The 27,390-nt window shown below is 43.7% G+C and overlaps 1 protein-coding gene across 1 annotated transcript in view; it reads left to right on the forward strand.

Annotated features, from left to right (window-relative positions):
* The window catches only part of Chn1 (chimerin 1), a 102,645-nt gene extending 75,552 nt beyond the window's left edge, over positions 1-27,093 (forward strand). The window contains exons 8-13 of the mRNA XM_038337029.1: positions 1,846-1,930; positions 11,701-11,874; positions 12,586-12,663; positions 19,233-19,370; positions 24,924-25,029; positions 26,390-27,093. Coding sequence (XP_038192957.1) covers positions 1,846-1,930; positions 11,701-11,874; positions 12,586-12,663; positions 19,233-19,370; positions 24,924-25,029; positions 26,390-26,561 — 753 coding nt within the window. The 3' untranslated portion in view covers positions 26,562-27,093. The remainder of the gene's footprint in view (positions 1-1,845; positions 1,931-11,700; positions 11,875-12,585; positions 12,664-19,232; positions 19,371-24,923; positions 25,030-26,389) is intronic.
* Positions 27,094-27,390: the final 297 nt, after the last annotated feature.

Consider the following 27,390-nt stretch of genomic DNA (forward strand, 5'->3'; position numbering starts at 1 on the left):
CTCATCTTAACACGAGACTCAGCAGCCTGTGGTCGAATTTGTATCTCAGAGACTTTCTCCAAAGTAATTTTAGGATGCTATCATGATTTGATCGTCCATACCTTTTTGTATGAGCCCGTGCCTGTGGTCTACTTCACATTCGCATCAGAGTGAAGTGTGGCTCGTCCAGTTTTACTCATTCTGAGGAACATAAGCATAGGGGCATTGGAGAGAATCTGCTGATCTTGGGCCCTGTTCCGGCAGTTCCATGAAATGCTTTCAATTTATAGGCTCTGAACATCATTAGCAGTTCAGACGCAAGTGTGTATTGTATTCTGACCCTTTTAATGAAAGATATAAAAGGAATTTTGGCCTACTTTTCAAAATTACACGAAACCCAGTTCTCAAGCTTGCTTGCTGTAATCATAAACATATACCTATTTGGAATGAAGTATGGGTTATCCTCTGTAGTCTCATACAGATACCTGTTTCAGTTCTATATTTGTACCAGAATTTTGATATGCTATATTTTACTGACTGTACTAGAGACATTTTATTTCATATTTCAACATCTTTGAAATTGAGCGTTATAATTAGTGGTGTGTCATTATTCAATCAGAATTGTTTTTCTGAATGAAATGTTATGCTTGTGATATCTTAGGCTTTAAGAAATAATTCATTTGTAATTATTTACATATTCATGTAAATATGTATACATATCCCAGAGTCATTGCTTTGTTTCTGAGACCCAGTCAGTAGGTTAATGTCACAGTTATGGAAAGTGACATTCTTAGCTGCGGTGTACAGAACTGTGCTGGCAGATCTGCACATGGAGATCATCATACTTGGTGATTTTTCTCCATGGTTTTGTTTCCTGCAGGAGGAAATGACCTTAATTAACTAACTGGCTGTAAATCAGCTGACTTCCTGTATCCTCTCTTCTTGTTGTTGTTGTTTTCTTAGTGCACTTTCAACCAGAATTTGCCCAAAATTGGTAATACTGTTTCTTCCCTCCCCCTTCTTCCCTCTTTCCCTCCCTCTCCACATCTCCCTCCCTCCCTCCCTCCCTCCCTCCCTCCCTCCCTCCCTCTCTCTCTCTCTCTCTCTCTCTCTCTCTCTCTCTCTCTCTCTCTCTCTGACATGGTTTCACTGTACAGTTCTTGATGACCTGGAATCTCTGCCTCCCTAGTGTGGGCTTAAGAAGCATGGGCCACCACATCAGACAGGATTTCCTATTTCTGTTATTTAATTGAAGGTTCAGATTCATGGCATCTCTGTTCTGGTGATATTTTTCACCAGTGTTAGAATACTTACCTTTCGTATGCATGAAAGTCTCTGGGAGCCTACACGATGTCACAGGCCTGAAATGCCAGGTTTCTCATTCACTGTAGTTTTTATAGGTACTAACATGCATTTGTTGTTAACACAGTAAATATAAAATGTTTTGAAGAATTGGCCCTGTTTGATGATTCAGTTTCAACCAGGGTCACTTCAATATACGTAACCCATTTTGCCCAGGAAACTGACAGAATCTGCACAGACTCAAGACGTTGCCAACCCTGCTTTCTTAGCCTTGCATGTCAGTGTAAAAGGCTCCCTGTGCCTGAGGAGACGACTCATTGGAAAATTCCATGGTAGAAATTGTTCCCAGAAGGAAATTGCAGTCTATCGATTTGATGTGTCATCCCTTCCAAAAGAAGAAATGAAGTTCTGAAAACACATGTCACTTGTCAGTTCCACTCGATCAGTTTTCTAAATGTGCATGCTGCATCTTCAGTTCAGCTAGCTTGTGTAAGGCTCCTTTGATTGATGCGCACAGCCTCCTCATGTCTCTCCTTTCTCCACTTTGCCCCATTCTTTTTTCAGGTCCATACATTCCGAGGGCCACACTGGTGTGAATACTGTGCCAACTTCATGTGGGGCCTCATTGCTCAGGGAGTGAAGTGTGCAGGTAAGAGCCCCTGCTTCTTCCCTTTGTGCCAGCAGCCACTCTGAAGACTGGGCTTGTGTTGGCCATAACCTTCTCACACTTGGTAGGCAGAGCAGGAGGGATATGTGTAATTCCCTGAAAAGGAAGAGGTCAGCTTGTTTCAGGTGGAAGCAAAAGCACTTCAGTTATATTCATGCCCTCGGTGTTGTACTAACTGCATCTATAGTGGTTTTGGTTTTTTTAAGCAGTGAGCAGGACTTAAGATTGTTGCCTTGGAAACTGAATTTTAAAGCTGCCTTGGTAAGCTGAATTGTCCTAACTACATTTTTTAATCAAAGTCAAAGCTGTAAAAAGTCTACAGATTTATCCTCAAAGATGATTACCAAGTTCTGAAAAAGTACTTGATCTTTTATATTTTCTCTGTGATACATGAAGATGCTCAATGTAACAGATCCTTTTTGTGAAAAATGATGATGGTATTTTTGGTCTACATTTAGACACTTTTACCCATAAAGAAAAACTCAATGTGGTAGGCTTGAGAGATGGCTCAGTGGTTAAGAGCACTTGTTGCTCTTGCAGAGGACCTGGATTCACTTCCCAGAACCCATATGGTGACTCAAAACCATCTGTAGCTCCAGTTCCAGGGGATCTGATGCCACCTTCTGAACTCTGTGGGCACCAGGCACATATGTGGTACACAGACATATATGTAAGCAGAATATTATGTAGTATTTTCTCTAAATATTAAATATGTTATACTTGATCATTAAAGTTCTGCTATTTAATTTTTTTTTTCGAGACAGGGTTTCTCTGCAGCTTTTTAGAGCCTGTCCTGGAGCTAGCTCTTGTATACCAGGCTGGTCTCGAACTCACAGAGATCCGCCTGCCTCTGCCTCCCGAGTGCTGGGATTAAAGGCGTGCGCCACCACCGCCCGGCTGCTATTTAATTTTTAAACTAAAATATCTTCTTACATGTCTTTTAGCACAAAGCTTTACGCAGATGTATGCTAAGAGGGCCGGGGATGTGACTGTTGGTAGGGACTAGCTTAACATGCTCAAGGCCTGGTTTCGGTCTCTAAAGCCTCAAAATCCTGGGCCCGGTGCCATACACATGCAATCCTAGCACACTGGAGGTAACAGCAGGAAGATCAGAAGTTCAAAATTGTATGTAGCAAAGTTGTGAGTTCAAGACCAGCCTGAGATATATAAGACCCTGGCTTTTTTTCCTGAAGTATATTAAGAGTAAATTATTTCAAAATGATAACTACCCTAATTTCTCTTTTCTGATTTAAGATTGAGTATTTTTGTTGTGCATTAAATACAGACATGTTTATGTGTGTTGCTAGGTTGCATTTTCTTTGAGTACAAAGCACAATATGTATTGCATGTGAGTAGTCTCTGATCATCACTGAGGAACTCTCAGTTTCCAGACATGTGTCACAGTGGCACTTAAGCATGCAGATGATCTGTCCAGGAATGCCTCAGCTCTGATTCGGGTGTCAGAGTCCACGAGGAAGCCTCCTTGGAAGGCTGTGGTATTGTCTCTGAGCTAAAGGGCAGCAGCAGGGCTAGAAAGTGTTGGTCACTGTGGTAGGAAGACCATCTAGACCAGTGATTCTCAACCTTCCTAATGCTGCGACCCTTTAATATGGTTCCTCATGTTGTGGTGACCCCAAACTATAAAATTATTTTTGTTGCTGCTTCATAACTGCGATTTTGCTACTGTTATGAATTGTAATGCAGATGATGTGCATCCTATACGAAAGAGAATGTGGACCCGCAGGTTGAGAACCACTGGTTTTCATGGTTGTTCAAAGGCAGATAACATACCCCTTCCACAGAAGGTCTCCCGCTCAAGGAGTGAGGGTCACAGTCAGCCTCATTTGTCTTTTGTGAGACATCCTTGACCAGCTGACACTGAGAGAGTTTCTTAGCACTTGACAGTCACTAACGTAAGGTTTTCTATGAATTAATGGTGTGTACCATTTACCTTTGGAAAGAGTGAAGACCATGTACATGAGAATCCTGTTGGACAGCAGCAAAAAACAGCCCCACTGTGTCTAAAGTATATGCAGTAATATGCTATAGTCCCAAGTCATATTTGGAAGAAATGCTTTGGGACAGCTGTTTTAGTGATAACATAAGCAAGGAAAATAAAATGATTTAATTCTGCCCTCCAGGACCACGTGTATAGTCTCTATCTCTTACCATGAATAAAGGGCAGGAGCTAAAAAAAAAAAAGTCTGGAGAGTTTTCATCTGTGCTTTAACATGTTACCTGTGGAGCACATGTCAGCCTTTGAATACAGGAGGGCTGGGGTGTGACTCAGCAGAGTGTTTGTCTCACATGATGCATTCCCCAGCGCACATTCTTTGGAAATGGAGTATAGTGTGCAGGTTTGTACTTCCAACACTCAGGAGGGACAGGCTAGATCAGGATTTCGAGATCATTCTTAGCTACACAGGAAGTTCAAAGCAAGCCTAGACTACTTAAAAACAAAAGCAACAGAAACAAATCCACCATGATGATCTTCAGAAAACAAAAATAATTCCTTTTAAATAAACAGAATCTACTTTGGTAAATGTAGCTTCCCAGCACTAAGGAGACAGAGACCTGAGTTTAAGACTAGTCTGGTCCTTCCTCCATCTTGACTATCCCTCTCTCTCAAATTCTCCTCCTACTCCTCTTCTCCCCTCCTCTTCCCCTTCCACCCTCCCTTCTCCCCCCACCCCCATGCTCCCAATTTTGTCAGGCAGTCCTGTCTATTTCCCCTTTCTAGGTGGATCTGTATATGTTTCTCTTAGGGTTCACCTTGTTACTTATCTTCTCTAGGGTCGAGAACTATAGAGACTCATTATCCTTTGCTTTACAGCTAGTATCCACTTATGAGTGAGTACATACCAAGTTCATCTTTCTGGGTCTGGTTTTACTCACTCAGGGTGTTTTTTCTAGTTCTGTCCATTTGCATGCCAATTTCAAGATGTCATTGTTTTTTACCACTGAGCCGTACTCCATTGTGTAAATGTACCACATTTTCTTTATCCATTCTTTAGTTGAGGGACATCTAGGTTGTTTCCAGGTTCTGTCTATTACAAATAATGTTGCTATGAACATAGCAGAACAAATGTTCTTGTAGTATGATTGAGCAACCTTTGGGTATAAGCCCAAGAGAGGGATTGCTGGGTCCTGAGGTAGGTTGATTCCCAGTTTTCTGAGAAACTGCTACACTGATTTCCAGAGTGACTGTACAAATTTTCATTCCCACCAGCAATGGAGGAGTGTTCCCCTTACTCCTCATCCTCTCCAGCTTAAGCTATCATTGGTGTTTTTTATCTTAGCCTGTTCTGACTGGTGTAAGATGGTATCTCAGAGTCGTTTTGATTTGCATTCCCCTTATGGCTAAGGATGTTGAACATTTCCTTAAGACGAGAGCAAGGGAAGAGATATTTTGATTGAGGGAGCCATTGTGGGGCTAGCAAGAAGTTTAGCACTAGAGGAATTCCCAGGAATCCACAAGGATGACCCCAGCTAAGACCCTGAGCATCAGAGGAGAGGGTGCCCGAACTGACCTTGCCCTGTTGTCAGATTGATGAATATCTTAAATACCACCATAGAACCTTCATCCAGCAACTGATGGAGACAGAGGCAGAGACCTGCAGTGGAGCACTGGGCTGAGCTCCCAAAGTCCAGTCGAAGAGTGGGAGGAGTGAGAATATGAGCAAAGAGGTCAAGACCATGATGGGGACACCCACTGAAACAGCTTGCATGAGCTAATGGGAGCCACCAACTCCAACCAGAGAGGAAGGAGCCAGCATAGGACCAAACTAGACCCTCTGAATGTGGGTGACAGTTGTATAGCTGGTTCAGACTTCAGGGCCACTGGCAGTGGCACCAAGATTTATCCTTACCGCTTGTACTGGCCTTTTGGGAACCTATTCTCTTTGGATGCATATATCTTGTTCAGCCTAGATATAATAGGGAGGGCCTTGGACCTTCCCCAAAGCAATGTGCCTTACCCTCTCTGAGGAGTGGATGGGAGTAGGGTGAGGGGTAAAATGGAGAAAATGGGAGGAGGGGAGGGAATAGAAACTGGGATTGGTATGTAAAATGAAAAAAAAAAAAAAGATAGTTTGTTTTCTTTAAAAAAAAAAAAAAAAGACTATCCTGGTCTACATAGTGAGTTCTAGGTCAACCAGAGCTACACAGTGACAGTCTTCTAAAAGAAAAAAAAAAGAGTTTAGACTCACATTAGTTCTGTTTTGATAACCAATTAACATTTGTATTGACAGTGAGGATTTTAGATCTAAAATAACTCTAGGACTCATCTGGCCTAAGCCGGAATTTGAAGAGTGAAGGTTGTAGAGAGCACACACTCATGGTAGTAGGCGGGACAGTAGTCCCTTTCTCAAAGGGAACTCTGTGGATATGATGTACAGCACGTTAGAGACAGTCAGAAGGGTTATGAGTTCAAAACCAGCCTAGATTCTGTAGTAAGGCCTGCCAGCAAATAAATCATACACTGATGCATGCGCGCACACACACAACACACACACACACACACATTCAAAGGATGCTCATTCAAATGATTAATTTTCCCACACTTTTTAAAATCATGAAATGTAAATTTGTAGGTTCTGTTATTATTATGTAATCACTGAATTTTATCAAACATTCCTCTCCCAGGAAATGTTATTCCCAAAAATAATTTATTCTGTCAGAATTCCTAAATTGTATTTACTTTAGCCTTGACAGAATATTCCAAGAGAAAAGGAAAGATAATACTTGTCTTAAAACAGACATTTAGCTGAGTTTAAATTGTGAAGATTCCTTAATATTTTCATCACTATTATTGTCATTTCTGCCCTCAAACAAGAAATAGCAGTTTCTCTTCTAATAATAGAAGTTATTTTAAATATGCAGATATTGAACTTTTAGTTTGAAGAACTTTGTTTTTATTAACACCTCAATTGGCTACATGTAACACTAGTGGTTTCCCTTAATAGTCGGTGAGAACTGGAGGAATCCCTTTAAAAATTTCATGTAGCCTCTTTTGGTTGAAAGTAATATTTTTATAAATATCCCAAGGCATAAACCATTTCTCTTAATTTGCTTATGAAAATGATGACATGTGATGGCTATTAGATCTTCTCTGTGAGATACTCACTTTAGGAAGGGGAAGGGACTGAAGAGAAGGCTCAGCAGTTAAGAACACATAGAGAACCTGAGTTCAGCTCCTAGCACTTAGGCCAGGGCTCACAACTACCTGTAACTCCAGTTCCAGGGGCATCCAGCACCTCTGGCCTCTGCAAGCACCTGCAGAAACATGTACATACCCATACACAGGCACACATATACACAATTAAAAATAATGAGAATCTTTCATAGTGGAAAATACCAGAGAGGTACATTTAACAATAAAATTTATTGGCTGCAGATGTAGTTCAATGGTAGGCATTTGCCCAGCCTACATGGAGCTCTGGTTCAATCATCAGTGCTACAGAAAGAAGAAAAAGATGTTTCTTCATATCCTTCCTCATATATAACCTCAAAATGGAAACCCAGGCTTAAACCCTGATGCATCCACATATCAAAACATGTGTATGGCGCCAACAGGGTCACATTTATCCTTTGAAAGTTTGCAGTCATCTTTTGGGTATTTGAGACAGGGTTTCTCTGTGTAACAGCCCTGGCTGTCCTGCAACTCGCTCTGTAGACCAGGCTGGCCTTGAACTCACGGAGATCTGCCTGTCTCTGCCTCTCAAGTACTGGGATTAAAAGTGTGTGCCACCACCATCCATCTGCAGTCATCCATTTTAAATAGACAGCTACTAGATATAATTGTGATTCACTCAAAACCACATCAAGTAATGATGAAGCTCAGATTTAGAACTTAAAGACAATGAAATATTTGCTAAAAAATATTCTTTATCCCACTTGAACAATATAAAAGTATGGGATTAACTTCAAAGACTAAATTTCTAACAGGATTAGAGATGAAGTTCTTTGAAAGGCCGTGGTAAGGAAACAGCATTAAAATACAGCATCAGGGCTGGAGAGATGGCTCATTGGCTAAGAACATTGGCTGCTCATCTAGAGGCCCGATTCCTGTGCTCCACATGGTGACTTACAACTCTCTGTAACTCCAGTCCCAGAGACTCTGATCTGCCCCCTGCATACAGAACACCATACACAAAAATTACAGCATCTTTCTATATTCCCCAAACACTCTCTGCAAACACGGAGAATATATCAGTGCACGAGCAGCACACCACATTTCAGTTTGCCATTAAGGCTTAGCACACAGGAGGCAGAGGCAGGTGTATCTCTGTGAGTTCGAGAGTCTGGTATACAGAGTGAGTTCCAGGACAGCCAGGGCTACACAGACAACACAGACTGTCTTGAAAGAACAAAACAAAAGCAAATAAACAAAAAATACTTTATTTTGTTTTCGTATTTAAGTCATATGGAGTTCTGTTCCTCCAGAAGATGTTACACACAAGTGAGAGGTAGGTCCGTAGATGTCATTTATTGTATCTCTGGGTCTTGTAGATTAATTCTATGTTATTAAACTGTATTTCATCCTCCAGTTTCTCAAGATTAGAAATATACAACATTGCTGGGCGATGGTGGCACACACCTTTAATTCCCAGCACTCAGGAGGCAGAAGCAGGTGGATCTCTGAATTTGAGACCAACCTGGTCTAGAGAGCAAGTTCTAGGACAGCCAGAGCTACACCTGTCTTGGAAATAAAATAAGAAAGAGAGAAGAAATATATTGTGACCAAGACAGGAAAAGAGCAACAAAGAATCCACATTGCACTTTAATCTGCATTTTCTTCACACACGTTACTTAGATTACTGACCTCAAGCTGTCTGGTTTTGTATGCACCAACTTCTCTATGTACATGCATGCTACACTTTTAGAAAGCACAGAGACCCATGCTTTGAAGTGAATGACCAACGTCATTCATTTACATTCTAATGGTAGGTTAAAGGGTAACAGAACTGTGTTAATGATAGTTATTCATTGTTTTATGAATATTCATATTTAAATAATTAAGAAACAAGAATATAATATCTAGGTTTTATCACTGCTTTGTAAAAGTCCTACAAGATCAAGCACAGATAATTGCAAAACTGGTACTGGTGAAATACCGCAACATTTTTACACTCAAGAACATATCCTGGTGCTGTGCTACACAGTACTGAACAAAAGACAGAAGTACTGGCGTGCGCAGTGTGTGGTGGGCAGGAAGGAGGGGTGAGGGGATGAGCAGAGCACAGGCTGGCCGCTGTGCAGTCCCGTCACAGTGCAGCTCTTCTAGCCGAGTAGCAGGAACACACCGGGACCTCATTTTCTCCATCTGTGAGGATGGCTTGTCCCAGCTGCTCTTCACAAGTCCACCTGTGACCTGGGTTGCACATGAAGTGCAGCCAAACTACTACTAAATGATGAAAATGGGCCAAATTTCAGACTTTTAATACACTTTAAAAGAGTTTTCCAGCTGGCTATATGCATTTTACTTTATTTCTTCAATAATTGTAACACCTACAACCACATAAAAAATTAAGTTATGACAAGATATTTTTATTAACCATGAGAAAACTTGGAGATCTGGACTAAAGAAAGTTTCTAGAGTTGATTCAGTACTTTAGTGACTTCTTGCTCTTCCAGGAGTTCAGGTTCCAGCACCACAGCACCCACACGGGGCAGCTCTTAATAGCCTGTAACTCTGTAGACCAGATACAGGGGATCCAGTGCTGCCTTCCGGCCTCCGCCTGCACACATGTGGTACACAGAGAGAGGGAGAGGGAGGGTGTTTTATAGACCAGGTAAACATTTTAATTTTATCTTCAAAGGTGAGCCAGGCCTGGCATTGTAGTTTAAAGTAGAACTTGCTGAAATGGAAGATTTAAGTGGGTACTGACTCACAACATTTACAGGAGCCAAGATACAGTCCAGAATTATTTATCCTACCATGAACCAGGAAAGCTTAAACTCAAAACTTGAAATGTTGGGATTATAAAACAAGAAGCAGGAGCTGTCGTAAACTGCTCCAACAAAACATTCTGAAAAACATAAAGATGGCCAGGTGTTGGTAGCACACGCCTTTAATCCCAGCACTCAAGAGGCAGAAGTAGGCGGATCTCTGTGAGTTTGAGGCCGGCCTGGTCTACAAGAGCTAGTTCCAGGACAGGCTCCAAAGCAACACAGAGAAACCCTGTCTCGAAAAATTAAAACAAGCAAAAAAACATAAAATGGCATTTATTTTAGTGGAATTATTTATTCAGTATATTTTATCACTTGAGTCTAGTTTAGCAGAACACTTTTGTTCTTCATCCATTATAAAACTTAATTATACTCTTGTTATTGAAAAAGATCTCAAATATTAGCCAGGAAGTTCTTGGGTTCTGCTGCCCAAGATGTTAGAGCCCTGTAAAGCCAGAAGAGTAACTGCAATAGAGACGATCAATACGGGGACTTGATGGCTCCAGCGTCCCCATCGGTGGAGTTCCAGCCCCACTATGTAGCTTGGACAAATTCCTTAACTTGCCTTGTTTAAAATATAAATAGGAAATGAGAAGAAACAGTAGCTATTTGATAGACTTTTGTGGTTTTAAAGGAAATAGTAAAGACAAGGCACTTTTAATGGTACTTGGTAATAATATTAAGTCTTCCATAAATGTTAGCTACTGTTCGTAGTAAAAAGAATGGTAATGGCTATTTTAGACTACCCAAGAAATTATATGTACTCTTACCTATAACAAAAGGTTTGTGGCTGGGTGGCGGTGGTGGCGCACGCCTTTAATCCCAGCACTTGGGAGGCAGAGGCAGGCGGATCTCAGTGAGTTCAAGGACAGCCAAGGCTATACAGAGAAACCCTGCTTTGAAAAACAAAACAAAAATAGGGGGGTTGCGAATAGATATAAATGGGAACTGATTTATTTTAAGCAAACCTTGTATACACTTAATTTGGGGTATCTAATTCTACTTTATATCAAATGATTTGAAATTTGATTACAACTTACAGTAGGTATAAATTTTCTTGAGATATCTGACTGATTCATCTTGTGCTACTATATCAAAGAACTTCCCACTAGATAGTTTACAGAGAATAAATGTTAGATATCAGAGTTCTGAGTTAGAAAGGTCAAGGTACCAGCATTCGTTAGGAGCTCCTGGTTGTATTCTCCATAACAGAAGAGAGAGAACTCTCCCCCACAGACCTCTTCACAGCAACACTGACTTATGTGTGAAAAGGGCTCAGCACCTCCCAAAACGTCACACCTTTCAACAAGTCAGAATTACGACAAAAGCAAACACACTCATATCTTAGCCTTGCTGATGTGACATTCTATTGTGTATAATTATGGGACACTTACTGGTTTGGGTGCGGAGAATCTGTCTTGATTTTATTTTTGCTTCTGGGGCCATTCAGGAAGTTAAAAAAATGAAGTTATTTAATTCTTATTAACAAGAATTCTTATTAGCAAGAATCTTGGCCTCTTTGGGTATGATGACACATGCCTTTAGTCCCGGAATTCAGGAGGCAGAGACAGGCAGATATCTGGAGGCCAACCTGGTCTATATAGAGAGTTCCAGGTCAGCCAGGGCTTTATTGTGAGACTCTATCTCAAAAAAGAAAGAAAATCCTGACCTCTGGGTTCTAATCAGATTTGCTGTACGTCTCCTGGGAGGAGGTGCAGTTCACACCAAGTCTTCTGCTCAGAGAAACTTCAGAATGCCCAGACTGAAAATAATCCTAAGTTTTTCCTTTATTCCTTTTACAGATTGTGGGTTGAATGTTCACAAGCAGTGCTCCAAGATGGTCCCCAACGACTGTAAGCCGGACCTAAAGCACGTGAAGAAGGTATACAGCTGTGACCTGACCACACTCGTCAAAGCACACACCACCAAGCGGCCCATGGTGGTGGACATGTGCATCAGGGAGATCGAGTCTAGAGGTGAGGCATTTCGGGTGCAGCAGCTGTAGCCTTCGCTCCGCCCCTCTGGTGCCAGTTGTGGAACTGCTGCTATCTCCAGTGATGGGGGAGAAGGGTCTTAGAAGATGCATGCTCTCGAGTCTTCAGTGTGCGCATAAGCAGACAGCTTGGCTTCACAGGGCATTTTGCCAGCTATGGAAAGTAATATTTAGGGTACATTAATGGGTCATGCCTGCAGTCTGCAGAGATCTCTGTGCAGAGATGGATTCACCTTTTGGGGTTTTAAATTCTACTCAGGTCAGGAAACAAAGGCAGAAATGCCCTATTAAAACACCAGAAAAGTCCAGAAACCTGAGCTGCACCCTAATTATTCTTACCCACTTGGGAGAACTGGCACAGGTCTGCTGGTGCAGGCTCTCGGTCTTTTTTTATATAAAACTTCACGATAGAATTGGGTGATGGATGATTTCCCTTAAGATTTAATGTTACCTGATCTAATTAGGCAACGTGATGGCCAAATTATAAATACCCAGGTGACATTAGGTCAGAGGTAAAAACTGAGTGAAACAGATTCATTTAGGAGAAAAATGGGAAAAGTCTTCTAAATCATGTGTGTTTTATTATTTTTTCTAATACATAACTTGTCAAGCTTGAAGTATGGAGAGAAGTTAAATGTGAAGGAAAGGCGTAAAGCAGCAGAACAGTTTCCATGATTTGCTGCTTTCTTTTCAGGTCTTAGTTCTGAAGGACTGTACCGAGTATCAGGATTCAGTGACCTAATTGAAGATGTCAAGATGGCTTTTGACAGAGGTATGTTCTCAGCATAGACGTTAACTTCGGATGGTCATACTCTTAGGCTACTCCGAAATTAATTTTCTAAGTGACTGGTGATTATCGTATTCTGCAAACAGTTTTGATAAGCACACCTTTGATCCCGAGACTTGAGAGGTAGAAGCAGGTATTCAGGGCTGTGATTAGTACACGTGAATTTGAGCTTAGCCTGTGTCAAACTAAGCCTACAAAAACAACAAAATTTAATTTAGAGTCTCTTGTCTTTGCATCAGCCACCTTAGAGGATCAGATTTCATGATGAGAAGAAACAGGAAGCTGTATCATCAGCACTTGAATATCTAAGACTGGTCGAAATTTATCACAAACACGAGATCAATTAAATTCACCAAGAGCACAGACAAGGTGGGAGAGGATGTAGCATCTCAGCTGCCCCAGCCTGAGCTCGCCCATGCAGCCCTCCAGTGAGCTGCAGTTCCCAGCCCCTGTATGACCCACTCACACACAGGAGCCAGGAAGCTGAGGGGAGCTGACGCTTTGGCCTAAATCCTGCCCACTGTGGAAAGCTCTGTGGATTGTTTTGTGTTATATCATGCAGAGAGGTGAGAGAAGATCTTGTTTGTAGCCATGAATGGCCTCAAATGTGAGGTCCTCCTGCCTCTGCTTCCCCAGTGTGGGATTACAGGTGTGTGTCACTATGCCCAGATTAATTGGACTTTGAAAATTTAAGTTTTGATTTGTGCTGGGTGTGGTGGTGCACATCTTTATTCCCAGCGTTGGGGAGGCAGAGGCAGGTGGACTTCTGAGTTCAAGGCCAGTCTGGTCTACAGAGTGGGATCCAGGACAGAGAAACTGTTAGTAGGGGGTGGGGGTTGGGAGGTATTAATTTTGTTTTGTTCCATGACTATCCACTTTTTGTTTACTTTGTGTACTAGAATAATGTAGCACCAAAGAAAAGCTGTTTTCTTAAATACAGAGTTGTGGGTTTGTTTTGGTTTTTTCTGTTTTCTGAGACAGGGTTTTTCTATGTAGCCCTGGCTGTCCTAAACCCACTCTGTAGACCAGGCTGATCTTGAACTCAGAGATCTGCCTGCCTCTGCTTCCCAGATTAAAGGTCTGTGCCACCACTGCCTGGCTAAGTCAGTGATCTTTTTAAATGCCTCTTTGTTTGACCGTGTGTGTGCACGCTCACTCACGTATGTGTTAGGGGTGCTGAGATCTTGGTGGGGACCTCCAATTGCCGCACATCGTGCCCCCGTGTCTGTGCTCAATGCGCTGGCACCCAGTTCGCGAGATTCGGGCAAGGGGCTGGAGGTTAAAATACACAGACACACACAGACAGAGAGACAGCGACACGGGTCATCCTTGAATTCCCCAAGAATGCCCCTTTTTTTTGTGTTCAGGGGCAAAATATATAGAGATAGCCACGCCCCAGCCAAAACCACCAGAAACCACTCTCCTGCCATCAGGAACTCCTGAAGGTCTCGTGCTCAGAGCAGCTGTAGGCACTCAGATCAGGGGATTACAAGAAATTCAGGATCTGGAGTCTCACTGCTCCCAACAGAGGGGTACTGTGGATTGAACCCAGGGTCTCATGCTAGGCAGGTGCTCTCCCAGTAAGGCCCACACCAGCCTGAAAATGAATACATTTCTAGTTCTCTCACATCTCGTCTTGGCAATCTCCTCATAAGCCACAAAAGCAGAAGACAAAAACAATGAAATATTACCAACTTGCAAACAAGAATGTAGGTCAACGTAAGTGTTTTATACAAGCAAATGACGTGTTGCATACACATACACATGAAGGAACATCCTGAATTCATGCCAAGAGGAATGATAAGAGGCATTTCCTTTATCTGAAAGGCAGTAACTTTGCATGTCCACTCCTAGCCTGCCAGTCATGATTTTCAAAAATACATAAACACTGGCAAAGAAACAAAATCACATCAACCCCAGAAATCAATTTAGTGATGCATTTTTCTTTTATTAAACATCGAGACACCTTTTTTTGTAACACGGCTAACAGCTTGTCTTTGGGGCCTACTCTGAACTTCCTCCAGGACTCATCCTGCACCTGTTTGTAGGAATTCTATAAAGAGTTTTAACACAGGTGTGGAAGAACCAAATTTAAATCACTCCTGCACATAAAGGCTGCCCAGATCTCTGAATGCTCAAAGCAAGTATCAAATAAATACCCAAGTATGGAAAATGAAGTAATCAACAGTGATCAGCACTGATTACTTACACTGATTGATTGCAGTGATAAGTCCAGGAAGCTTAGCTTTCAAATGATGAAAGTGAAGGAGGAGGACAATAGGGCCCCGGAATGCTGGTATGGCAAGGTAAAGGCAAGTTTGGGGAAGTCTTGCCGCACCTAGGAGCCGGTCAGCAGCTGGAGCACTGCCTACAGCAATGTCAGCAGGTGCAGTTACAACTTCGCTCCATTCTGTCCTCAGGTGGGACTACAAAGAGTAGATGGTGGGGGCACTGAGAGGCCATGATGGAGCCTCAGCCCAAGATCCCAGGGCTGTGGACAGTGAGCCAAGGACTGAAAAGGAAAGAAAGACTCAGAGAGCAAAGATGTCTCAGTCTGTGCCAGTGAGTTGTCATTCTGCTAATAAAGGCAGGACCTGGGTTTCCCATTCTAGGTTGTCTATATTAATTTTAACAGAAAGCAATTTAAAATGAGACAAATGGAAGACAGTTGTGTGTGTGTTCTTATTAAAATTCAGGCTTAGAACCCATTGGTGGTAGCATGTGACTTTAATCCCAGCACTCAGGAGGCAGAGGCAGATAGATCTTTGGGAGAGCCAGGCCATCCTGGTCATCTAGCAGGTTCTAGGATAGGTAGGGCTATGTAGAGAGACCCTGTCTCAAAAAACCAAAAGTAAATAAATTCAGGTTTGTTTGTTTGTTTTAAGGAAATGACTTGGTGGCTAAAGGCACTTCCACCTGCTCTCCTAGGTTTTGGCAGTGTAAACAAGCTAGAGTGATCAGGTAAAAGGAGCCTCAGCAGAGAAATTGCCTCCATCCAATTGCCTGTATTGCAAGTCTAGTGCCTTTTCCTGACTAACTACTATAGGTGGGTCCCACCCAGGGTGGGGAATGCCGTACCTGGGCAGCTGATCCTGAGCTGTATAAGAAAACAAGCCCAGCAAGCTATGTAGAGCAAGCCAACAAGCATCATTTTTCCATGGTCTCTGCCTCCAGGTTCCTGCCCTGAGTTCCTTTCTGTCCTCCTTCCCCTAATGATAGACTGTAATCTGAAGGCCAATAAAACGTTTCCTCCACGAGCTGCTTTTGGTCATTGTGTTTCATCATAGCAGTAGGAACCCTAATGAGACAGTTTCTGAAAACCTGAATTAAGGAGAAAACCAGCTCCGACAGGCTGTCCTCTGACTTCCACATGCATTACATGACACATGCATGACATACACATGAAATAAATGGAGCCTTTTGAGTTCATGTTTTAATACAACAGATATATTTGGTAGTTTTTAAAAAGAAAAAGTACTATCATAGCATAGCATATGGTATTAAACTGAGCTAGGTGAAAAGTGTCCATATTATATATCACCCTTTGCAAGGGCCAGGGCCAAGGGGTGGTGCTAACAGGTGTGGGGACTTCAGGGGACACAAGAAAATTCTAAAATCAGAATATGGTAGTAATCATACACCTTGTTAAGTAATGGAAAACATTGAATTGTATAATTTAAATGATTAATTATGTTATATGAAAATTCTATCAATAAAACTTGTTTCTAAGCTGGGTAGTGGTGGTACATGCAGGTGGATCTGTGGGAGTTTGAGGCCAGAGCAAGTTCCAGGACAGCCAGAGGTACACAGAAAAACCATGTCTTGAGAGAAAAAAAAATCTTGCTTTTCAAACTAAAAAATCTTGCATACATATTTTAAATCAGGTTTTAAAAGAACTACCTTAATAATGATGTCTATTGTACCCAAGAGTATTAATCTTTTGGGCTCCTAGCTTTTGAAATTTTATTTCTGCTGATATAGTCATTCAAAAAATTACTTTAAGGTACTGACATATGCCAGGCACTGAGTTCTTTAATTTAGTAGTTATCTTGTGTTCTTGGTCCTTGCATCTGTGTAGGACTCATTATAAACTTAATTTTGATAAGTTCCATAAAGGAAAATATTAGTAAGTGGGAAACTTACCATAGTCTAGTAGAGCAGATGACACCAGTGTCAGGAAAAGCTTCCCAAGGAAGAAATATGCACACTGGTGCTGCCTGAAAATGAACATAGAGCAACCTCACAGGGAGAGCAGCAAAACCCTGATAGCAGGCGCTGCAGCCTAGAGAACAGTGGGCACTGACAGTGGGCACTGCAGCCTAGAGGACAGTGGGCACTGCAGCCTAGAGGACAGTGGGCACTGCAGCCTAGAGGACAGTGGGCACTGACAGTGGGCACTGCAGCCTAGAGGACAGTGGGCACTGCAGCCTAGAGGACAGTGGGCACTGCAGCCTAGAGGACAGTGAAAGGAGGGTGGCCTGTCCTGCTTACCTACACTGAGTTATCTTAATGATGACACCCAGTCCAAATTCTACCAGCATCTTCACACAGTGAGGCTCTAGGAATGGTGACTTCATCTTGTTTTCCAAGGTAAAAATTGGTGAAGTAGCTGCCCTCCATACCCTGGGAACAGGCATATTGGTTATATACCCTGGAAACAGGGATATTTGAAATCTGGATTCTTCCTAGAAAAAATGATTATTAGGTATTGAAACAGGAGCTCTGTGGCAGAAAATAGAAAGAAAAAAAAAAAAGCAAAAACACTCACTGTTTTTCCCTAGGTCAGGACTTGGATGGTAGTGATACTTGCCTTTGGTCCTTGCCTTCCTGTGGGTGCTTGGTCCTATTCTGTGCATGCCTTACTCTGCAGGAAGTTTTCAGAAGCAGACTCAGAATCAGCCGTGAGCTCAGAAAGGCTGCAGTCCTCTGTGTCTTCAAAGAGACTGGGTTATTTTTTCTGGACTTTTATGGAGTAGTTTTAGAACTTCAGAAAATTTAACAAAGTACAGCAAATTCCTGTGCAGTGCCTTGTTACACCCCCATGTTACAGTGCCTCCCACTGGCACCGACTCCCAAATTCCCTGTTACCAATTTGATTTTGCTTTTTGAGATGGTTTCACTGTATTAGCCGAGGCTGGTCTAGAACTCTTGACCTTCCTGCCCCCACCTCCTGCACACTGGGATCCAGGTATGCCCCACCCTGCCTGGTTTAGCATCTTGAATTAGCGTTGTGTATCTGTTATCACTGATAGCCCAACACTGACACATTATTAACTAAAAGCCAGAGTCTACACTGGGTTTCTTTGTCTACATCACAGTACCATGCAGAATAGCGTCATTAACATAAATCCTCATACTCTACCTGTGTGTCCCTTCTTCCCCCAAATACTCAGTAATCACAAACCTTTCCACCCTGTCTAATTATAATTGCATGTTACGAAGCCAGTTTAGGCTGATTTCTGTCACCAAGCATTGATGGTTCATTTGTGTGTCTTTTGTGTGTGTTGTAATTTACCAATATTCTTTTCACTGCTAGTCTGTTCCCCTGTGCACACACATAGGTATGCAGACACATACAGATATAGATATCAAGGAAATTATACTAATTAAATCTTGAATAGGTAATAGTTGAGATTTTTTATTTTTAATTTATATTCATTGATGTTTTGCCTGTGAGGGTGTCAGATCTTCTGGAACTGGAGTTACAGACAGTTGTGAGCTGCCATGTGGGTACTAGGAATTTAACCCAGGTCCTCTGGAAGAGCAGCCATCTTGCCTACAAGTTCAGATGTTTTTAACACAGGACAGCACTGGAGGACTCTGTGAAGACAGCCTTGCTTCAGAATCTGAGTGCCTAACGCCTGTCAGTGGTCTCCCATTCTATAGTGCCTCTCCTCTTGCTTCAACACTCAGAACCTTGGCGCATTTTCTGGGGCATTTTAGGTTTTTTTGTTTCTCACTGCCTCATTTACTCATAGGACTTGGTTAGGCAAGATCCAGATGTTATTTCTGTGAAGCCAGGTGTGGATAAAACAAGGGACCTTTATCATGGGCATTGCATGTATTAGGGGTGGTACCTGTGTGGAGGACAGTCTCTGTCTCTCCCTTTCCATTTCCCTTTCCCTTTCCCTTCTCCCCCCCCCCCTCTCACACACACACAGCTGAGCAAGGAAAAGGAAAAATAAGTAGCTTAAGAAGAGAAAAATTACCTGCTGTTTTACCAAAGTGGGTCACTAGTATAGACAATGTTTCATTCTGAATTCGACCTTAGAAACTAGAGTGTTGGTTGCTAGTAATGAAAATGCATTTTTTGTTTTATTTTTAAATAAAAATCACTTAACTAACAAAAACATGATAGCCAGGGGTTAGGTCAGCCACTCAAGCACATGGTTGTCCAGTCCTAAACTGTATCCATCCCAGCAAACTCCTATACAGTCAGAATAAAATACTTAATTGATTATGAAGTGTTGCCTATCTTTAAAAGCTAATCATGCACAAATCATGTTAAAATGATACTGGCTATGAATTCAGTGTTTACTTTTTTCTTTTAAAAGATGGTGAAAAGGCGGATATTTCTGTGAACATGTATGAAGATATCAACATTATCACTGGTGCACTTAAACTGTACTTCAGGGATCTGCCAATTCCTCTCATCACGTATGATGCCTACCCCAAGTTCATAGAGTCTGCCAGTAAGTACAAACGCGTGAGTCCCCCACCCAGCATGCTGCCTCTCCCCAGTAACCACTTTTCCTGCCCTTCATCCCCTGCAGCTCTCCACGGTCCAGTCCATGTGTCTGCAAGACTTACATTTCTCTAGCCCGGATTATCCATGCCTTCTACCCTTAGTTTTGTACTGTGCTGCTTTTCCAAAACAATCTGTACCGTACTGCTCAGACGTTGACCAGCATTCACTAAAATAAACCCAAGGTCGGAACAAGACTACAGTCTTGTTTGATTCAGCCAACATTCCTGTCAGTTTCGGTACTTACCCTGAGTGTGCAGGCCCTCAGAGCTCACAGACTACCTGTGGCTCATCAGTGTGCTCCCGGGAGCATGGCTCTGCATCATCAAGGAGTTTGTTTGGTTTTGCTTTGTTTTCAGAATTAAGAAACTGAACTCAGGCCTCAGCCAGAATTTTGGTTTTTCCTTTTTTAATTCTAGTTGAGAAGAAAATGGCTCATTTGCAAAATTGTGTTTCAAAATTCATACCTGTAATTCACATCTTACCCTTTAAAGAAGGGAAATCTTAACAGATTTTAGGAGTTGACATCACTTTTTTTTAAAGAAACGATAGTCTGTTCCTGTCATTTTGCTTCTGTCTGTAAACCCATATGTCCTCCCTTTAAATAACAGCATCACTTCCTTAGTAATGTAGTGATTCCTCTGCTTTGCTTCGTCACGGGGACTTTCACAGAGCTGTGGTATCCTTTGTTCTCAGTCCAGCGTGAGAAAGTCTGACCAGAAGTTAGAAGATGTGGGTGGGACTACCTGCTCCCATCTTAGGGTGGACTCAGTGCTGGCCGTGGTTGTCCAGGGAGTTTGCAGGCAGCCCTCAGCTGTGGCCCCAGACTGGAAGCATGCCCCTGTGGAGGGCTACTCACCCAGCTTGCTCTGAACCTCACACCCCATCTGGAAACACCCAAGCCTCTTGTCGGATCCTGAGGCTCTGGGCCCCACATTCTCGCACCGTCCCCCCCTGACTGCCCAGGCACACCTCTCCCTTCGCTTTCCTTTCAAACCAATTGCCGCTGTGTGGGACTTGTTTCAGCAACCTTCCTTTCTGAAACCAACAAACCCCCTTTTCCCCCAGATGGAGAGGAAAAATGTCTCCTTTATAATCTAAACTGGTAAGTGATTTGTGTGACACCAAAGCCCCTGGTACCCTCCCTGTGCTTCCTGTACATCTATGGTTCCTGTGTGATGCTGATGGCTGTGAACATAGTGCCCTTTCCCACTGGAGTCAGCTTCTTGCTTTAGTGTCTAATTCAGGCATCCCTCAAAAATCACAGAAGGAAGAGCAAAGGCCTTGGCAATTACAGAGCTATAACTGAGCTGCCTGCCACTAGCCAAGGTCACGTTGCTAGAAGTGGTCCTGCACCCCAACCTGTTTGTCCTTCTTTCATTGATGTCCTTGCTCTGTCCACTCTGCACCCTGCCTAGCTTCTGCAGGAACCAGAAGGCCTATGATGGTGGAGAGACCCCTTCAATTGATGGACAGGACTAGGTGACACTTCCTAACGTAGTCAGCTCTTTACCTTTAAAACATCTCCGTTTCCACCCCACCTCCCAGAAATCTCTGGTATTGTTTACCATGTGTTCACAGCAGAGATCAGTTAGGTTAAAGCTTTTGTCTGCAAAATCTAGCGGAGCTGTGCGGTAACAGCTTCCCCAGCTCCAGCGTGACAGCTGGCGTGAGAGGCTGAGGGCAGGAGATGGATGCTCGTGTGGCCTCTGCAGGCTGCACAGCCCTGTCCCCTCCAGTGTCCCCTGAAGTCTGAGGCTGCCACCCCTTCTTTCCTCTGTTCCCCAGTGGAAACTGTTGCTCTAGAACAGAGGCCCAGAGGCAGGCCTTACTACAGGGTCTTGTCAGAAGCCAGCATCCGTGAGCACTCTAACCATGGTGGAAACCATGTGGGGACTGTCCCCAGCCCCGGAGTCGGAACACTTGTTTCCAGCTCTTAGACAGTCACACCTCTTCCTAAGTGTGCAGCCTTGGGTGAGCCTGGCTGGGAGAGCTTTCCAGGTCTTCTCTACTGAACTTCTCTATAGAGAATTAACAATACATGCTCCAGATGCACCTTAATTAGCTCTTGACCCAGGCCCCGAGTGTTTACTTCCTCGCCCTCAGTATCCACGCTTTCCAGGACCATCTTGACCATCTTCCCTAGTCCTTCCCAGCCCTCAGCCATGCACTCCTCTTTTCGTTACATCCCACCCTGGGCCTCATTCCCGTCGTGGGACGGGTGGTGGCCATGATTGGTTTCCTTGCTGCACTGGCACCCATTCAGGACATAATTACCACCTCAGGGCCTGGGTAGTCCCTCATTTAAGTAATAGTTAGGTGTTAAATATTTGTTGACTGTTAAGCCTGGAATTTTACCTGGAGATGCACAGATTTAAGTCATTAAATAAATATTCTAGGCGATTATATAGCTAGACTTTCTCCTTTAATTCATTGTTTAGTTTGGAGACTGGGTTGCTTGGTTGGTTTTCCTGGTTTTGGTTTGGGTTTGTTTGTTTGTTGAGTCAGGGTTTCTCTGTGTGGCCCTGGCTGTCCTGGAACTCACTCTGGCTGACCGCAAACTCAGATTTATCTTCCTGTGCTTCCTCAGTGCTGGGATTAAAGGCCACTGCCTGGCTTCAGTCTTGAAACCACCAGTACCCGCGCTCTTGCTGCTTTTCTGTAGACAGCCAGGCCACTGATGGTGGACGGTGTGACAATCACGAAACCCACTTGTGTCCAGAGAAACCTGCCCGCCATGATGCCCTCCCGTCCCCCACATGCCTGACTGTCTATATTTGATGACCATTAATCTGATGATACCCAGTTGTCTCCGAACACCTCCCATTTTTCCTGCTTGCCTCTTAAATTACACCGTAACAGTCTTGGGACTAAAAGTTTCATTCTCTAGAAAATTGACGATGGGCAATACTTGTGTGCATGGGAGAACGAGGGGTGGGTTCTGATATCCAGGGGAGACTCTCTGGTCAGTTTGATGTCAGGTATTCAGTACATTTTACCATGTTCCCAACTGGAACCAGTTGGAAATGCAGGGGGAGGGTGCTCTTTCTGCAACAGCAGGTTCATCCAGGTCAGTATGTTGATTTGTCCATCTGAAAATCTCAGATAGTGCTACGCCCCAGACCTCCCTCCCTCCCTCCCTCCCTCCCAGCTGTCTGCATCCAAAGCTTGATATGGTCCCTTGTTCTCGTGTTTTCCTTACACATTCCCCATCAGGAACTCTCGTGGACTCCACCTTCGAAATATACTCAGAATAAAACAGCCTCTCATCATTCACACTGCTGTCATCTCCAAACTACCGTCGCGACCCCTGGGCTCTGTTAGCTGCTGGAATGTTCTTCTGCCATTACTTGTGCCTTTCTGTAGTTTGCGCTCTGCATGGCAGCTAGAGGAAGGGAACCATAGAAAATGAACGTTCCTGCCAGTGTGAGGGGTCAGTGGGTTAACAGCACTTGCCACCACGTGCCCATGTGGTAGAGAGCACTCACCTCCACACACATGCCATGTGTACTCACACACACAAGTAAGTAAGTGCCTAAATAAACAGCATGTTTAAATGAACATCAGGTTACAGCCCAACTTCGTTCATAGCCTTCCCATTCTTCTCTGTAAATCTTCAGAGTTGCGTTGCCCACAGCTGACATGAGGAAAGGTGTTTTCCTCTGACATCACCCCTTCCTTCTCTGCAGCCACATCTGCTCCAGTGCCCCTCAGTCTTACCAGCATGCGCTCTCAGCCCAGCTCAGCTGGGACCCTCTGCCCTCCTCAGCTCGTTCCTTCTCTCCTCTGAGGCTGTACTCAAGACCTTTCCTTCACACTGAGCTTTTTCCTGACCTTCAGAGTCCAAGTGCCCAGCGCTTGCATCCTTTGGGCTGTCTCGCTGTGCCTGCCTCGTCCTGTGGAGTCTGCGCAGCCATGCTGGCCTCCGTCTTCACTGTCGGCCCTCCCGGAGGAGCTAAGCGCCCTGAGCTAGCGCACCAGTGCTCTCTGCAGCCTCCCACTGTCTTGAGCTTCTTCCAGTTGAGATGAATTGTAGAAATTAAAAAGGGAAATCTGCTTTTAATTTCTTAAATCATGTAGTTTCAAATTTATTTAGCCCTATACTAAGAGCTAGCTTTCCACAGTAAACAGAATTTCCTTTTCTTTATCCTAGAAATTCAATTACTGGATTTCAGTGTCTGAGAAAATAGCTGTGTTATGAGCAGACACCTTTTAAAGTTCCCACAATTTGGAGGCCATGCATTATCTGTCATGGCAAAGGCAAGGAGCACATTCTTTGTTATAAAGAAATGAAGTGGGGATGGAGGAAGCTTTGGACCAAAGCTGCGAAGCAGTCAAAAGTTCTTTTGAACTAAAAAGCTTCCGTCACTGTCACACTCTGAGAATCATCTGGCCTGCTTCACCGCACTCGAAGCTCAGCCTTTGTTCTTCACTGGCCTTTACTGGGCCCGGTGTACAGAGTGTACACGGTGTGCACGGTACACGTTGTCCTCCAGCTGGGCTGTGGATACAAGCGAGACCAGAGTTGAGCTGTCCGTCTGAAACAGACAGAGGCTCCTGGGCAGGTGGAACCTTCCCAGCACTTCAAGAGCACAGGGTTGCAGCAGCTTCAGCTGTTGGGGTTACAGGTGTGATTGATAGATGGAGCAGAGTTGCCACAGTAACAGCCTGGTGTATGAGCCCTCAGTGCTGATCTGAGGTCCAGATGGAGGTCTTCCCTTCAAGGTGGACTCCTTTGGAAGAACACCCTTCTTCTAGTACCCCACCGTGGCACAGCACACTTAGAGCTGCCTGCCGTGTGTTCTTGAGAACACAGTCTAGAAGGGGGGGGGGGGGTCCTCGTGCTTTGAAGGGAGACTTCATTTTGTTACTTAACTCACAATATAATACCTACAGCAAACTAATGTTAGGTGAGATATTTCTTGGCTTAGAAAAATGAAGGGCTGGGGTATTGCTCTGTGGTAGAGTACTTGCCTAGTATTTATGAGGCATGGGTTCTGCCCATACCACTGCAAGCAAAACAATGTCATTATTAAAAAAAAAAAAAAAAAAAAAAAAAAAAAAAAAAAAAAAAAAAACAAGAAGAAGAAGAAGAAAAGATTATCAATAAAGTTTTGCCAGGAGTCATAAGAGGCGTGGATTAGCTTGTCTTGTATACTATGGTGGGGGGGGGGGTCCAAAATATTTTGAGCAATATGTATGTCTATAATGTTCTCAGATGAACTCATTAGAGTGTACAGGCTTTCTCTGTGAGTCTACATGTCTCTGGAATTGTCAGTTACATTCCAGATCTCTAGTGTGTCCGTTTCCTCAGTTGCTGCACCCAAAACCTGCAGGTGGGAAAAAGCAACCCTGCTCCCACATTGAACCTAGGATGGCATTGGACAGTTGTTTTTGTTCTGTTAGAAATCATTTTTGCTTGCTTTACAAAAGCATGGAAGAGTGTTCCATAAGCATTCCCATCCGTTTTCCACTAGCGCGTCTCTCCTTGCTATTGTAGAAATCATGGACCCTGACGAGCAGTTGGAGACCCTTCATGAAGCACTGAGACAGCTGCCGCCTGCCCACTGCGAGACCCTCCGGTACCTCATGGCCCACCTGAAGAGGCAAGTGCAGCCTGTAGCTTACTGCTGTATTACAGCCAAATCTCAAGATTAAAATTAAGCAAAAGGTGAAAGAGAGGACATGCATGTTCTCTTGAGTGAACGCGTAGGTGCATAGCAGCATTGCCTTGTGAGAAATTGCATTAGTTGGTAAAGGGTGCTAAAAATATTGTACCCTGCAGTACCCTGGCATCCATGCCTTGCCCTTCTAGGACCTGCTTGTAAGGATGCTCGTGTTCTGCAGACACTGGTGAGTGTTTTGTAGGAGGAGAGGGCTGCTGCCGTCAGTTTGTGGGGCAGTTCACTTTATTCTTAGCTTATCGCTCCCAGTAAGCATTTCAAGCTTGGGGTGGGATTTTAGACAACTTTACTGCCCTTACCAACACCGGAAAGTGGCACACATAGTGATGGAGTTGGGAGGAATGCTTCCTGTTAAGAGTTTTAAACTATTTTATGATTGATGGTGATCAGTCTCTACCAGCTGAGACAAAAATTTCACAGTTATATGACGTCAATAGATTTAGGGCCTCAAACTCAATTAGAAACACAAATTCTAAATGCCCCAAAGCATTCATTGTCCAGAAGCACATGTACATTTCAGACACTCGTGGATACCCGCCCCTTTCTTCTTTTTTTTCTTCCTCCTCTTCCTTCTTGTCTTTGATTTTTGAGACAGTGTCTTGCTGTGTGACCCTGGCTGACCTGTGACTTACTATATAGGCCAGGTTCATCTCTGCCTCACAGAGATCCGCCTGCCTTACCTCTGTAGTGCTGGGATTAAAGGTGTGTGCCGCCACGCCCAGCTCTTCCCCACTTAAAGGCGCCGTGAGTGAGTTCATGCTTCCTTTGGGTGTGCTCACAACACATGCCATTATCAATTAAAGTCGGCTTCATATTTGACTTTAGTTCTGTGTTCTATAATAAGAGTCACTCTCTAAGACGGTCTGTTCTGATGCTGTAGGGTGCCAGGAAGAGAGACAGACCCGAGACTGTCCTGACTGTAGGCCACTCCTCCCTGCCCCCACAGCTGCTCTCCTAGACACTCAGTCTCACTTTGCAGAAAGGCCGAAGGGGAGCCAGAGAGCCAAGGAAGGGGAGGACAGACCTCTTCTTCCTCTCCCCGCCCCCAAGTATCTGAACCCACACGGTCCAGATGGGAACCCCTGGACTTTAAATTCTTTATCAACATGACCTACTTCAAAAGAAGTCACATTCCTTGAAGCTTTTGAGAAGCACAGGAAAGTAGCCCGGAGAGCTGGCCGGTAGCCGCAGACCTGGACGTGACTCTGGCTTTCATCTGGGTGCTCAGACTTGATGGAACCCCTGCGTCACTGAAGTCATCTGTCTTCCTCTGTGTTTTCAGAGTGACCCTTCACGAGAAGGAGAACCTGATGAGCGCAGAGAACCTTGGGATCGTGTTTGGGCCAACCCTCATGAGATCCCCAGAACTAGACCCGATGGCCGCCCTCAACGACATACGCTATCAGAGACTGGTGGTGGAGCTGCTGATCAAAAATGAAGACATTTTATTTTAGAGTTTTGATTTGAGGAAAAAAGAAATGTTTTACAGATGAAGGAATGTTTTCTAGTAATTTAATTAGCTTCACTAGCTGAATTGTTTCTTGGTTAAAGGTTTGGCCAAACACCCAGATTAAATGAAGGAACTTCTTGTCATTTCTGTAGCACTGCTCAGCTGTCCCTGTAAAACCGTGAACACACGCTCTCTGGTCTGGAAATCCTGGGTCCTGCATGATCCCCTGTCTGGTGAGGAAACCCCACATCAAGGACTCTCAGACTTGAACCTGCACCGCCTCTCTGCCCTGGGTTCTCTGTGCTTGTCGCCCAGCATGCTTCCCAGAGTAAACTGCCATGACTTTGCTTTTGGGGTCCATGCCATCGGTTTCTGACGCTTGCACACTCATACACACACACGCATAGGCAGCGCCTGCCGTCCACCCACCCCACACTCGGTTCCTCCCCAGCTCTCTCCTCTACCATAGTGCTTTTCTCCAGCAAAGCAAGATGTTTGTGGATCTGCCACTTCAGTAAGCTACCCTACCAATACAAGTGCACCACACAGCGTTTTCTGTTAAATTATTGGTTTTCAGCTGTAAATTTATATTTTTACCTGGCATGCAGTTGTTAATTTATTAAATTTGGCTTTTAGAAATCAAAACTACTCATATCTTTTTTTTCTTGCCATGGGGAGGTTAGAAAGTTATACTTGGCATTTAGTTAGCACCAATTGTTTCCCTTCCCCTGCCTGTTGGTCACTAAAGGATTATGATAATCTCCTAAAACAATTTATACTGCCAAGAGTCAGCATTCACTTATTGGATTTATTGTTTCTTCTCCTATTACTCT

Source organism: Arvicola amphibius, chromosome 7 (genome assembly GCF_903992535.2).
Source record: "Arvicola amphibius chromosome 7, mArvAmp1.2, whole genome shotgun sequence".
In the NCBI taxonomy this organism is placed as follows: domain Eukaryota; kingdom Metazoa; phylum Chordata; class Mammalia; order Rodentia; family Cricetidae; genus Arvicola; species Arvicola amphibius.